Here is a 14,238-nt window from a genome sequence, read left to right as displayed (position 1 = left end):
GAGTAAGGATTGTTATCACAAGTTATTAACTTCAATCTATAATGATATCCTAATCCTAACTATCCTAACTAATATCATAAATGCGAAAGTAACTGTGTCTGTCTGTTACTCTTTCACGCCAAAACTACTGAACGGATTTGAATGAAATTTGGTATACATACATACGGTCTAGACCCTGGGAAAGAACATAAGCTACTTTTTATCCCGGAATCCCCACGGGAAAACTATTTAAGGCAAAGCGAAGAGCGCGGGAACAGCTAGTAAGACATATTTGCCTTAACGTAGTTACACCACACAACAGTTAATATAACAATTATTAGCTAAATGTAAGTTCAATCTACATATTTATGTACCTACCTACATGCAACAATAAATAAAAAACAAATTATTATATAATTATTTATTACCTCGCATATAACAATATTTCAGTTCAGTTTTGTTCATGTCACTTGTAAAATAATATGCGAGTGGGTGTGTGTATTCCTTTTTTATTCCTTTCACCATGAAATCCAATTCATGTTTTGCTAGTTTAATGTTTCCCAAGAGAAGAAAATCCTTTCAATTGACCCCTAGCGGCATCATAATGCACTTGTGGTGATAAAGTCATTTCGTCCAAGATAATAGTGCATCATTTATCCTCGCGAGGCAAATCTTTGACGACATTTATCAGTTTGGTACACATAGTATTTTAATCTTCAGCGGATATGAAGATGTCGAACGCTCTTTGCCAGTGCCGCCATTTCAGCTCGGTTCCCGTGGAACCACGTGGAACCTGGATCCATATGGAATCTGTTAGGTCGCAAGAATTACATAAAAACACTTTTAGCTGATAAAGATGCTTTTTCTTGACACATCATTTTTATTTTTATATAAAATTTATAAATAACGATATACCGAGAATATAGGCTTTTATTTACAAAAATTAAACATGTTATTTGCGAGACATTGTAAGACAACTGAACTGACACTGACACGCAATTTCTTCATAATAGCCATAGATCATGACAATGTTGACATTCAAATACTACTTATCTATGTGTCTTGTTATTGTTCTATGGTCTTGTTCATAACGCCATCTTACATCTTTTTTGGTAATAAGAGTAATATAAAGAGATGGCGCTACCTTGTACTAAAAGTTCAGCCATTAAGGCACTGACCCCCCCCTGCTGGTTTCACAATTTTTATTCAAATGCAAATTTGGCAAATAAGTCTGTAATATAAATTTCCTCATGCACATAAAAAGCACCCTTAACATAAAATTGTGATCTTTGCACTCTTACCTTACGTTTGCACCTCGAAAACTCAACTAGTGCCTTCATCGTTTCCCTCGGTTTTTCGAGTTTTCTTAGCTTTCAATCTCAAATTTACGTGTTTTTCTTCTTCTATCCGTGTCGAATTATTTAACTTAACAAATACAGTGGTTACACGGCATCTGTAGTGGTTATAACCTAAAAAAAGTGTTGTTTGGATCGAGGTTTTCGATTGTATATAAATAAACACAGCGGGATGAATACCAGCTACCTGTCTTCGCGGATGATGATGGGTGCTGCAGTGGTGGGGCTGGTGGGAGCCGCCGGCATGTTCATATACGAGCAGGTCTATGCGGAGAAACGAAGGGCTATGTTAGGTTAGTATCATATTTTGTCTTGTTTTCCAGACTTTACTAAGTCGTAATTTATATGTATACAAGTCTGGGCCCCTCTGGGTAAGGGTCTTTTGTTTGTGACCAATATGCTAACAAATGGTATGTAAGACTTAGGGTGCTTACATAAAGAATCGGGTTCCCTGTATCTACCTGTACTGGTAACTTGATTAGGTAGCGCTCACTGACAGAAGGCGGGAAGATAAACATCAGGTTACCGGTACATGTAGATACGGGGAACCCAGTCTATGTAAGCACCCCTACTTAAGTGTTCATGTTTACATGTGCAAACATAAATCTAAGATGGTCTGGAATATGCCTACATCTTGCAGACCATTTGACTAGGCAGCTAACATGTGGCCTCAATTTATGTATTTCTCTCTTGTATCAATTCCAGTGACGGAAGTGGCTCGCCTTGACAAGCAAGTGTCTTCGATGAGAATAGAATTGGAAGCATTAAGGGAACTTCAAAAAGAAACGTGAGTTTACATAGTATATGACGGCGGGGGCTGAGAATTGCCGTTCTCGTCTTCCATGCCGAGGTTGTGTGGGCACGCTACGGGGTATGTCAGTCGTCAAGAACAAACACTCAACAGTCTGATTTGCAATTAAACTTTATTAACGAGCACTGACTCAATTATTTTAACTACTTAGCACATAAATTCACTATGCGACACTTCGTACAGAACGCGGAACAGTTTCTAGAGGTATCGACTGCTCGACGCGACGGCTGGAGGAAGAGAGAGCTAGCCGGGCTCGAGCTGTAACTCCTAGACTCCGTTCAGCGCCCACCAGGTGGCGCTGGCGTCCCGTATCCGGTGTCCATGATAGTAGTCAAGTTGGTTACTACGAATTGGTCAAGTAGGCGCCTATCCGAGATAGTCAAGTGCACGACTATCCCGACACGGCCGTCCTGCTGACACACGTCCTCGTGTGCTAATCTGCAAAGAGAAAAAAAACAGAAACAGTATCTGTCTCGGTCACTCCTGACCCTAACAAAGAACAAACTCTTTTTTTATCATTGAAATGTACAGTCATTTATTAAGTTTTCTTACTACTAATTCTAGTTTAGGTAACATAATAGAACTTACAGTTTAATTAACGATAATTTTTACAAAGTAATCAGCTCGGCAGAGACATGTACCACTCTAATTCACAAAATCACATGAATCAAAACCTCATTTACAACATAAAACAACTAGGCCTGTCACATAGACCTCACTGAGATAAGCAACTCTTGTCACCACGGCTCACACAGCCGACCAGCAATCGCAGTTGCTCACAACACGCTCACATCACACATCCACCGCGTGGATCCCGTGCATCACTACACGCTACGGTCTCTACAGACCCCAACCTCCGCCAAAGTCAATCGCGCACTGCGCACCCACGGACTACTTGGGTTACCCCAAGAGACACCGATTTCCAACGGGCTACAGCTACGAAATAACTAATGGTACGGTTGAATAGTACGGCTGACTAAGAGTTCTTAAACAGTGTCCTCATCACAATCATTTTCTAACACAGTAATTTCTTCTGGTACATGACTCTCCGGCATTCTCCTCAACCGATCATGTGCGTACTTATAAGTTCGCTTAGAGTTCAAAGCCTTGAGCGTATAACGATCACCATCCAGCACCTCTATAACTTTAAATGGGCCCTTATACTTGGGATCTAACTTGGTCTGATTTCTTTCCTCGTTTTCCATTAAAACAAAATCACCGACCGAAAATCTATCAAAAGGTGCTTTAGTTTTATCAAACCGCGTCTTATCATATTGCGCCGCCTTTTGCATGTTCTCTGAAGCTGTCTCGCGGACTTCCTCTAAATTAACATCTTCTATTTCACTGCTGCCCATCAGGGCCAGAGGCCTAGCAACTTTTCCGATTAAAAGCTCTAGAGGTGAAGCCTTAGTAACACGATTGATTGTGCAATTTATTGCTAACTGAACCTCACCAATCGCGTCCTGCCATGACCTATTGCTAGACTCTACCGCGGTAAGCATTGCCTTCAGAACACTCATAACACGCTCTACCTGTCCATTCGCACGTGAGGAACCGGTCGCTATGAGGTGTAAGTTAATATTGCTGCTATCACAAAAATCGCGGAATTCCTTACTCGCAAAGCATCTGCCCTGATCCGCTATAATACGAGTTGGCGCACCAAAAAGATCTACACTCTGTTTGACAGCTCGGATACTACTCTTGGATTCTATGTTTGTGGTGTGATATAAGAGAACGTACTTTGTGAATGCGTCTATCAAAACAAAAATGTACTCCTTACTATCATTTTTGCCACTCAACTTTCCTGTCGCGTCTATGTGTATTGTATGCCATGGGACCGTTACCTTAGGTATAGGATGTAATTCCGCCTGAACCTTTCCTGAATGAGGCTTCGCGACTTTACACGTCACGCAGTTCTCTACAAATTTTGTTACATACTGAGTCATTCCCGGGAACCAATAGAAATCGAAAAGCTTTTCGCGTGTTTTTTCGGCACCGAGATGCATGAGAGACTCGTGGAAGTTATTAATGACCGACCATCTTAATGCACGAGGTAGGTAGGGCAAACATTTTGTCCTTCCGTTACGCTGAATCTTACGATACAAAATTCCCGAACGTAAAACGTAAGTGCTTGCGATTTGTTCGTTCATCTGACCACTTTCTAACTCTTTAATTTTCGTTATCTCTACATCGCGTTGCTGCTCAGCTAAAAGCCAATCTGATGTGAGTTCCGTGACGTCAATCCGTTTCTGCTCTACATGGGACTCTACCTGCTTTTCTACGGGGGACTCTACGGGGTTGCGCGATAGAAAATCAACGTGAGCCATCTTCTTGCCCTCTCTATAGATCACATCAAAATCGAATGATTGCAGAAATGCCCACCACCTATGTGCCCTAGGAGTAAGCTCCGATTTGTATTGCGATGCTTTTAATGAATTGCAGTCTGTCACTACGGTAAACTTTCTGCCGTGGAGGTATTGAAATGTTTCACTGCGTTCACTACTGCTAGCGTCTCTAACTCATACGAGTGATACTTGCTTTCGGCTGGGGACGTACGTTTACTAAAGTAGGCTACGACGTGACGCTTGCCATCTACTACTTGGAGTAAAATAGCTCCATACCCTAAGCTACTAGCATCCGTGTGCAGCTCTACCGGATACTGGGGGTCAAAGATCATTAAGATCGGGTCTTGGGTAAGGGTTGAGATGATTTGTTGTCTAACATCTTCGTGTGACTGTTTCCAGTCCAGATTGCCTTTGAGTGACGTCAGTCTGTAGAGTGGGGCCATTATTCGTGAAAAATCCTTTACAAATTGTCTGAAATAAGAAGCTAGTCCAATGAACTGCCTCAGTTGAGTCACGGTTTGGGGAGGTGGTAAAGAAGTTAAAGCCTCTATCTTTTTACTGTTAGGCCTAACCTGTCCTGCCTCTACTTCAAAACCTAAGAACTGTACCTTTTCTTTGAGGAATGAACACTTCTTAAGATTTAACGAGAAACCTGCCTTGGTCAAAACATCTAGCACCGTGTTAAGCCTCTCTTTTCCCTGCTCTACATTGGTAGAGATCACCAGCAAGTCATCTACGTAATTAATGACGTAATCATTCGCTAATTCACCTAGAGCCGTAGCTATTGCTCTTTGGAAAACAGAAATGGCATTCTTTAAGCCGAAGGGCATTGTCAAAAATTCGTACTGGCCCACAGGTGTTATGAACGCTGTTCGCTCTATCGACTCCTCACTCACTGGAATTAAATGAAACCCACTTGCGCAATCTAGCTGGCTAAATACGTTAGCCCCTCGCAGACGATCAATTTGGTCCGAAATCAATGGTAGAGGGAACCGATCAGATACAGAATTACTGTTTAGCTCACGGTAATCGATACACATACGGTCAGAACCGTCGCTTTTCTTGACAAGCAGAGCTGGACTCGCAAAAGGAGACGAACTAGGCCTAATTATGTCCGCGGCTAATAATTCTCTGACTCTACTACGAACTACCTCACGTTCCTCGGGGGACATTCTATAGGGTCGTCGCTGTACCGTGCGGTTTGGATCGATTAAACGAATTTTAAGCTCTCCAGTTGTAACGCGTGTCGTAGGTAATCCCGTGATGAAGAAATTAGAATAGCGGCCTAAAATCGCTAATAACTCTGACTTTTGAGATCCTATCACATCGGTATCGATTGTGTTTAAATCAGGCTGAGTTTCACTATCACACTTAACTAGGTTCACAACAGTCGCTCTATCTAAGGAAAACTCGGTTTCACTCATGTTAGCAGTAAACCCTTGTCTTAAAATCTCTCTACCTAACATAATGTCGTAATGCATGTACTTGTCGGGTAAAACGTGTAGTAGGATCTCTAGAGGATGATCGTCAATAGCTACAGTACACAATATCTGCTCCGTACTGAATACTCGTGACTGCCCAATACCGGTCATACAAACTACATTATGAAGTCTTTTTCCACTAAATTTAGCAGCGTAACATTCTTTTATCAACGAGCATTCAGCACAGCTATCGTAAGTAAAACTATACAGCTCACCTTTATGCACCATAGTGCCTGTCGGAGGCTGCACGACGGAGACATCTACGCGCCGCTCGCTCCGTGTAGCTCCCGCGCTGCCGCTGCCCTCCGCGCCGCTGGCGGTGCAGCGCGCCGCTATGTGGCCGGGCTTGCCACACTTGTAGCACGTCAAGGGTCGCGTAGCTGCTGGTTGTGAGGCTGCTGCTTGGCTGGATGTGGATGCCACTGGTCTTCGATCTCTGTTGCTGGAACTTTTGCATTCCGAGCGCTTGTGCCCAGGTTTGCCGCAAATGAAACACTTTATGATGTTCATTTTTGGGCGTTTGATGTCGGGTGCACTTGATGAGGAATCACCACCGTGGCTCATCTTGCGTTTTAGGTGTGAGAACGCATGGAGTTCTTGCTGCAGCTTGTCTCTTGTCGAAATATCAGTGGTGAACGCGAGGCGCTGTAACCTCGAGTCAAATTGTGAGATTTGCGCCAGTACGGTGGCCACTGCTATTTGCTCCTTGCTGGCGTCCTTCCAACGGTTCATCAGGGACGTCATCATGCGGTTAGCGAATGCAGAAAGAGATTCTTTTTCACTGGGTTTGTCGTTTTTGAAATTTATCAGACTACCCGCCAAAGTCTCATTAGCGGCAAATCTCGTGAGGAAAAGTGTTTTAAACTCACTCCACTGCATGCCATGGTAAGCCGTATGTGAAAACCACGTGGAGGCCGACCCCTTGAGCGCCTTGCTGATCGCCAGGACTAGCGGTCCGCCTTGCAGCTGGTTTTCGTCGAAACACAGTTCCGCCGTTGCACACCATGACCCTGCGTCTGTATCTATCTTCTCCGGATCATATTCAGGTAGCTCCACGTTGCTGCTGACCTTGGGAGCCTGCAGAGCTTCGATGAGTGCGCGCATGTTGGCATTTTGCGCTTCGAGCAGGATTCGCCAACGGTCACCTTCGTTTTCTCCGCCTTCTTGATGACGAACCGACATTGATCCCACATCTGATGACGGCGGGGGCTGAGAATTGCCGTTCTCGTCTTCCATGCCGAGGTTGTGTGGGCACGCTACGGGGTATGTCAGTCGTCAAGAACAAACACTCAACAGTCTGATTTGCAATTAAACTTTATTAACGAGCACTGACACAATTATTTTAACTACTTAGCACATAAATTCACTATGCGACACTTCGTACAGAACGCGGAACAGTTTCTAGAGGTATCGACTGCTCGACGCGACGGCTGGAGGAAGAGAGAGCTAGCCGGGCTCGAGCTGTAACTCCTAGACTCCGTTCAGCGCCCACCAGGTGGCGCTGGCGTCCCGTATCCGGTGTCCATGATAGTAGTCAAGTTGGTTACTACGAATTGGTCAAGTAGGCGCCTATCCGAGATAGTCAAGTGCACGACTATCCCGACAATATATTAGTTGTCTCTCTATATCTCATCAATCTCATCAGCATCACTTTATCAGTAAAAAAATAATTTACTTCATTTAATTTTGATCCAATTATTGAGCTCAGAATTGCCAATTTAATCTCATGAGAGATAAAGCTAATATCTTACTACAATACTTATATTTATTTATTAACTTCTCATTATAAATGTTATGTCTTGTGTACAAATAAAGAATATTCTATCTATCTATCTATGTCATCATCACATTTATAAAAAATACAACCACAATTTGACCTTGTCATAAGATCAAACCTAACATAACTGTACAAATACGTTTAACCAATATTTGAGATCAGTAAACATTATATTTGAAGGTGTTATGAGTTATGACATCACACTTCTAATGTCTGTAAATAGCATATTGGTGGAATAAATTACACAGGTTATCCCAGTTCACATCCAAAAGAAAGAGATACAACTCATCATTATAAACAACTTTAGTTCTAGAATTTATAATAGTAATTTTTACAAAAACCTAATCTTTTTCTGCCTTTTTCGAATGGGGAGTAGTTTAGAAAAAAATATATATTCATATTTTTGTATAAAATAAAAATATACATTCATATTATTTTTTTTAACCCTATCTATACAATGTTTTAAAAGCATTTGACTGTCTCCTTAGCCACCTCCGCCGCATGAAACAGAAGAAGCGCGTTCGCCGCGAGGTGGCGCCATATTATTTTTTTTTAACCCTATCTATACAATGTTTTAAAAGCATTTGACTGTCTCCTTAGCCACCTCCGCCGCTTGAAACAGAAGAAGCGCGTTCGCCGCGAGGTGGCGCCACCGCGCGCTGCTGTCCCATCGGACGCGGTAGATGGCGTTGACGGCGGGGAAAAAAGCTATGCTTCCGACTCCGAGTATTTCACTGACTACCAGTCTATTATTGGTGAGTTGGCAGAAAAAAAAATATTTCATTGGTTTTATCGTAAGTTAATGAGCATATAGTTCAGAATGTGGTTAGTTAATATGGATGAAATTCAACATGACAGGACCCTCTTAGTGACGTATTTACCACATCTTGCATACTTCTGGCTGTGCAAAGCAACTAATCAACTGGCTAATCCTTTCACCACAATGACAAATCCACGGTAAGAGCTTGAAGCAGAAGCTTGTCTGCCGCGTCGGTAGATGGCGTTGACGGCGGAGAGAAAAGCTATGCGTCCGACTCCGAGTATTTCACTGACTACCAGTCTGTTATTGGTGAGTTTAGGAAGTTTCTTTGATACCGAAAGGAGCCTGTTCAAATGACGTATAACGAGTAGCTTAGGTATACATGTTACAAAATGGTGAACTTGGTGAATTTAAATAAAACATATAATTTTCTGTGTCCTTTTTTTAAATTCCAATTTTGTGCAATAAGGACTATTTGTATTGTATACTTAATACTGTAAGCTGACTGTTGTCCGCGGCGCCTTGAAAAGCCTTCCTATATCCTTCTCCTAGTTGTTAGCTACCTCTCTACCAAGTTTCTAATTAACACAAGTTCGCGTAATTAACACAAGTTTTTTTAATTATTTCAGGTACCGACAACGAGATGGACAGCGAGGGCGAGTTCTACGACGTGCCGACGGACGAGGACGATGACGACACGCTGCGGGACTCGCTCGGGAACGGACACGCGAGCACGCTGAGGGTGGACGATGTGAGTGAGAGATACAGGGTGTTCAAATGACTATGTTTGATCATCAAATGGTAGATAAAGCTAATGGTACCGGCCGATACACGGGTTCTTTATTGATAGATAGATAGATAGAGTACTCTTTATTTGTACACCAAGAAATAATCATCAATTTTACATAGACACTTAACTAGGGTACAAAAGGCGGTCTTATCGCTTATAGCGATCTCTTCCAGACAACCTTTGAATGGATGGACGAGAGATATAAAAGGGGTACAGTGTACTTATTCAAGGAATATAGTTTAATTTAAGATATTATTATCTAACTACACATACACATCTACAGATAGATAGATAGATAATTCTTTATTGTACACAAACGCAGAAATTATAATAGAAAATATGCACAACATAGACGGTACAAATGGCGGCCTTATTACTAAGAGTAATTTCTTCCAGACTACCTCGGAAGAGAGAAATTATACAAAAGAAAAGGGGAAAGTGCAAAAAATACAAACATAACTTAATACAAGGAAAAGAAAAATATTATATGTATAAAAATTCAAACTTAATCTATCACAACAGGGTGTTAAAATGATTTACGTTTGATCATCAAATGGTAGATACAGCTAATGATACCGGCCGTCACACGGGTTCGTTATCGACGTCGATAAACCCTTTTAAAGCGCGTTCCACCTATCAGAGCGCCGTATTTATGGCGAATCGCGATATATGACATTTATCTACGTCGATAAAGAACATGTGTAAACTCTTCTGATCATGATTAGACATGAAAAAACTTATTTTATTAACTTATATGAACCACGATTTCTCTGCTCAAGTTATAAACCTGAAAAATCGTTTAGTTACAACATTACTCCTTTATTGTTTCATTTTTCTTTTTATCATGTATAACGCCATGTTGTAGTTTTTAACACATTATTATTACTTATCATTACATATTATCGTGGGGACCTTACTTCTCTCAAATGGCCTATGGCGGGTTATAATCGTTTTCCATTTTCCTTTTCAGCTCCCACTAGACAAAGGTGACTCGCCGACAAAATTACCACAGAACAGCACATAGTTGACGGAACACAGTCAGGTGAGCAAAATTCACATTAGAAGTCTAGTCTAGAATTAAATAAGCCACATCGTTTTTATAGACTTTTTTACAGGGAGTTGCGAAAGTGGAGGGTTATTATAATACACTGCCGGGCAATGAAAAAGTTCCATTTAAAAATGCCAACACTAAACGATCCCAATTGGAACAAAATACTTCCGTTTTTAGTTGGTTATATCCTGATGTTCTGTTAAATGTACTTCAATGTTGCAGAAGTCGTCATTAAGCTAGCCTTTTCCGTTTAGAAGTAATTTGGTGCTTTTCTCAGTGGAACCTTTTCATTGCCCGTGAGAAATTAGATATTAGAATTTTTCGACAAATTCGTAAACCAGAGACGTCTTGTTTGACCCTACTAAGTTTTTGCAACATCCTGAATAAGTTGGGGACTGATTTCTTATATTCAGGTAATTTCATATTATTAGTAAAATACACGTAACAAAACATTTATTTTTGCTTTCCAGTTGCGGTTGCAGTCAAGAATCTTAGTCTGATAGTTGGGCTTAGGGGGTTATAATAATATAGTGACGAAAACACTGAAAGGATAATAATAGAAATAGGTACATGGGTTTATACAATAAGAGTATGGACCTACCGAGTGACTGTTAAAGTTTCTTTGAGTATTTATGAATTTATTGATTTAAATAACACTTATTCATACACGATACAAACAACACAAACGAAAGACCCGAGCACAAATGTTTGTCTTTAAACAAATATCGGCCCCGGCCTGGATACGAACCCGGGACCTCGGCATGATTGGAGTCATTCAGACAAACTAGACTGCCGGGTCAGGACTGCTATAATTATTTATTATTTTATAGCTAGGCTAGGACGGCGGGCTAGGACTGAGCATACTCTTATCATATAAACCCTCATTTATGGGTTAATGTATTTTTCATGTATCTCTCACTTTAGCATTCTCATATTATATAATAGTGACATGCAGAGTGGAACTTTATTGAATTTCAGAAGGTAGTGCTTTTACATTAAACGAAAATAATATATAAACACCAAGGAGATCTGGCTCTTGAGTACAAATGTATTGAGAAAAGTTGGTGTCTCGCTTTCGAGTCACCTCTGACTACCCCTTCGGGGATTATACTCGTGGGCATAATAATATGTGTATACTTACATTATACATTTTCATTGAGTAGGTCTTGAACGGGATTTCAGAGTTTGTCCAATAATGAAAGTTTTTTAGTTAGTCGGTTACATACATGAACTGCCTTCAGAAACATCTGTTAAAATTCCACCCTGTATAATTAAAATTGACTTTGAATTTCACAAATAATAGATAGACTCGAATGGTGTTGCAAGACGATGTTAGTACCACAAGCTATGAATAGTTAAAAATGAACCAAAGAGCCAAAATAAACGTTAGTGAAGTGGTCAAAATTCTCATTTAAAGTCGTCGAAATATAATAGGCCCGTTTGGACAGCTACACAAATTTGCTATTTACTCTTGATTTACTTAATGAAATACCTACATAAAAAGACACATAATGGGGCTTATTATTTAACGGCCGAACGAAAAAAGAACTTTTAAATCCCCAAAAGTTACTTATTGTTTAAATTTTTTATTATTTAGGTTTGACACCAGCTGTCAGCCCATACATTTAGGAGCTGTCCAAACGGGCCTATTATATTTCGACGACTATAACTGCATGATTTTACAAGAGGCTTTAAGTTTGCATCCTTGATTCCGTCATGTTATTTACTGTCATTTTATTCTATTTGTAACTGTTAATATTATATATCGCACAAGTTATACACACACATAACTGAATGCAAAATTATATTCCTACTGCGTAATAATTATAACTAAATTAAAATTATTATTAATTAATAATTTTAATTTAGATAATGGAATAGGTTTCCACCATCATCACTTCATCAACAAAATATAATCGTCCACTGCTGGACACAGGCCTCTCCCAAGGAGCGCCACAACACTCTGTCCTCGGCCTTCCTCATCCAGCCACGACCTGCTAAAAATAATAACGAAAAATGTAGTAAATTATTGTAGAGGCACATAATTTTGTGATTAAAACAATGTATAGCATTGGTGCTATATTTATTAATTAACGTAGTCATTTAGGGAAAAGGGCTATGGATTAAATAGGAGACCGATTCCTTATAATATTAGGTATATTGGTTCCTCATACTGGTTATAAGTTATATTTATTTCTTTATGCTTTTATATCGAGTCATTCCGTTTTTTTTAATAATGAATTTAGTTAAATTGTATTTACTGTATAGATATTAAGAACTAAATATAGCTTGACTCTGTGCCTTAGCATCTGTCACAGAAGTAAAGTTTAATTTTTTATTTACATTTTGAGCCTGTAATAGGTACCTATTTTTATTTCATCTGATATGGTATGGAACATGGTTTGGTATGGTTTGCAACAGTGCTTAGGTAAAATAAAAGTCGTAGAACAAAAGTTATTCAGAAAGAGCCTCAGAGTCACCGTAATCCGGCTTAGGCCCAGGTCTCCTATTACGCGCCGTAGGTCGCGTCCAGCGTCTCGCCGTAGGCCGCGTCACGATGCTCACTACATCTACGCGCCAACGTCGGCGTGTGAGGGAGACCGCATCAGTACATTTCTATAGTGAGCGTCGTGGCGCGGCCTACGGAGTGACGCTGGACGCGAACTACGGCGTAAATAGGAGACCCGGGGCTTACTACATAACAGCATATACCACTTTTGAAACACCCTGTAGAGTAAAGCTATTTTTTAATTGAACCTTCCCGCTCAGAGTATTGGTTTGGCAACAAATACGGCAAAATGTTATTTAATTGTGTATAAACCTATTGTACCCACCATGTTAAGTGCTAATTTCACCATAGTGGGTTAGTGCATAACCAGGGATTATTGCTTGACTTTTGACACATCTGTCAAGAATGTAATATGGAGATGACGTATAATTGATCAACCTTTCCCTGGTTACGATCTAACCGACTATGGAGAAATTGGAGTTAAATCTCATAATACTGCTCAATTATTTATATATCCATTATTTACACGAATTAAAACCATCTCTTATGACGATATACAATACATGACATGGTCTAAGTGATTTGTTCCCGAAAAAATTTTTTGTAGGGAAGATCGAAAAAAGTGCAAATGTGTTTTTTTTTTGGGAAAGTTGTTCAGTTTGACTATTATATTTTTCGGGAGCATAATTTTACGCCCTGCATGTTTTCTCTCTAACATGTAATATATATTTATTCTAGATTTTCGTTCATAGATCTCTCATTCCAGTAGAAGCAAATGTATATTTTTGTAAATTATGTAGCCATACCTAGCAAGTAGGTAAGTATATTATATTTTTTGCAATCAAATTGTCATTTTTGTTTTACTGTTTGTATACTAAAATGTAAAGTAGCTCAATAATGATGACATTTTATAGTCAACTAATAGCTATCATGGGTTATACCGGTCTTATTGTTAAATAAAAACGTTATTTGGTATTCGACGTTTCTTTTGTCATAAAAATAATACTACCAAGGTACCTACTTATAAAATTAATGGAGGGTTTAAATAATAAAACAAAAAATATATTGTAAGTACTGAAAATGATTTATTGCAATAATTGACTAGATTTATCATTATATCACACATTATTTTATTGCTTAAACGTATGTGCCTTAAACTCTACTCTCTTAAATCTACCCAACCTCGGAGTATTAAGGTCACCGCACATATAAGCGTAACGTAAAGGGATCACCTCCTTTACTTCTGTCAACCAGCAGAACACGAGCACGCGAACGCCTGGTTGACATGAGATTAAAAGGCATCCCTTAACGTTAGGCTAAATATGACGACTATAGCTCGACAACTTCGTGCGCGACCCTCCTTGCGGGGTGACAGACGCG

General features: G+C 40.0%; 1 protein-coding gene across 1 annotated transcript; it reads left to right on the top strand.

Moving 5' to 3' along the window:
* Window positions 1-1,168: 1,168 nt before the first annotated feature.
* On the top strand, window positions 1,169-11,459 carry LOC105392430. The gene is made up of 6 exons (XM_048632051.1): window positions 1,169-1,627; window positions 2,040-2,121; window positions 8,349-8,503; window positions 9,138-9,259; window positions 10,269-10,340; window positions 10,820-11,459. The coding sequence occupies exons 1-5, from the start codon at window positions 1,507-1,509 to the stop codon at window positions 10,320-10,322; spliced, it is 534 nt and encodes a 177-aa protein (XP_048488008.1). The 5' UTR covers window positions 1,169-1,506; the 3' UTR covers window positions 10,323-10,340; window positions 10,820-11,459.
* Window positions 11,460-14,238: the final 2,779 nt, after the last annotated feature.

Source organism: Plutella xylostella, chromosome 30 (assembly GCF_932276165.1).
Source record: "Plutella xylostella chromosome 30, ilPluXylo3.1, whole genome shotgun sequence".
Lineage (NCBI taxonomy): Eukaryota > Metazoa > Arthropoda > Insecta > Lepidoptera > Plutellidae > Plutella > Plutella xylostella.
Note: the sequence above shows the minus strand (reverse complement) of the source record. Positions and strands in the feature narration are given on the sequence as shown.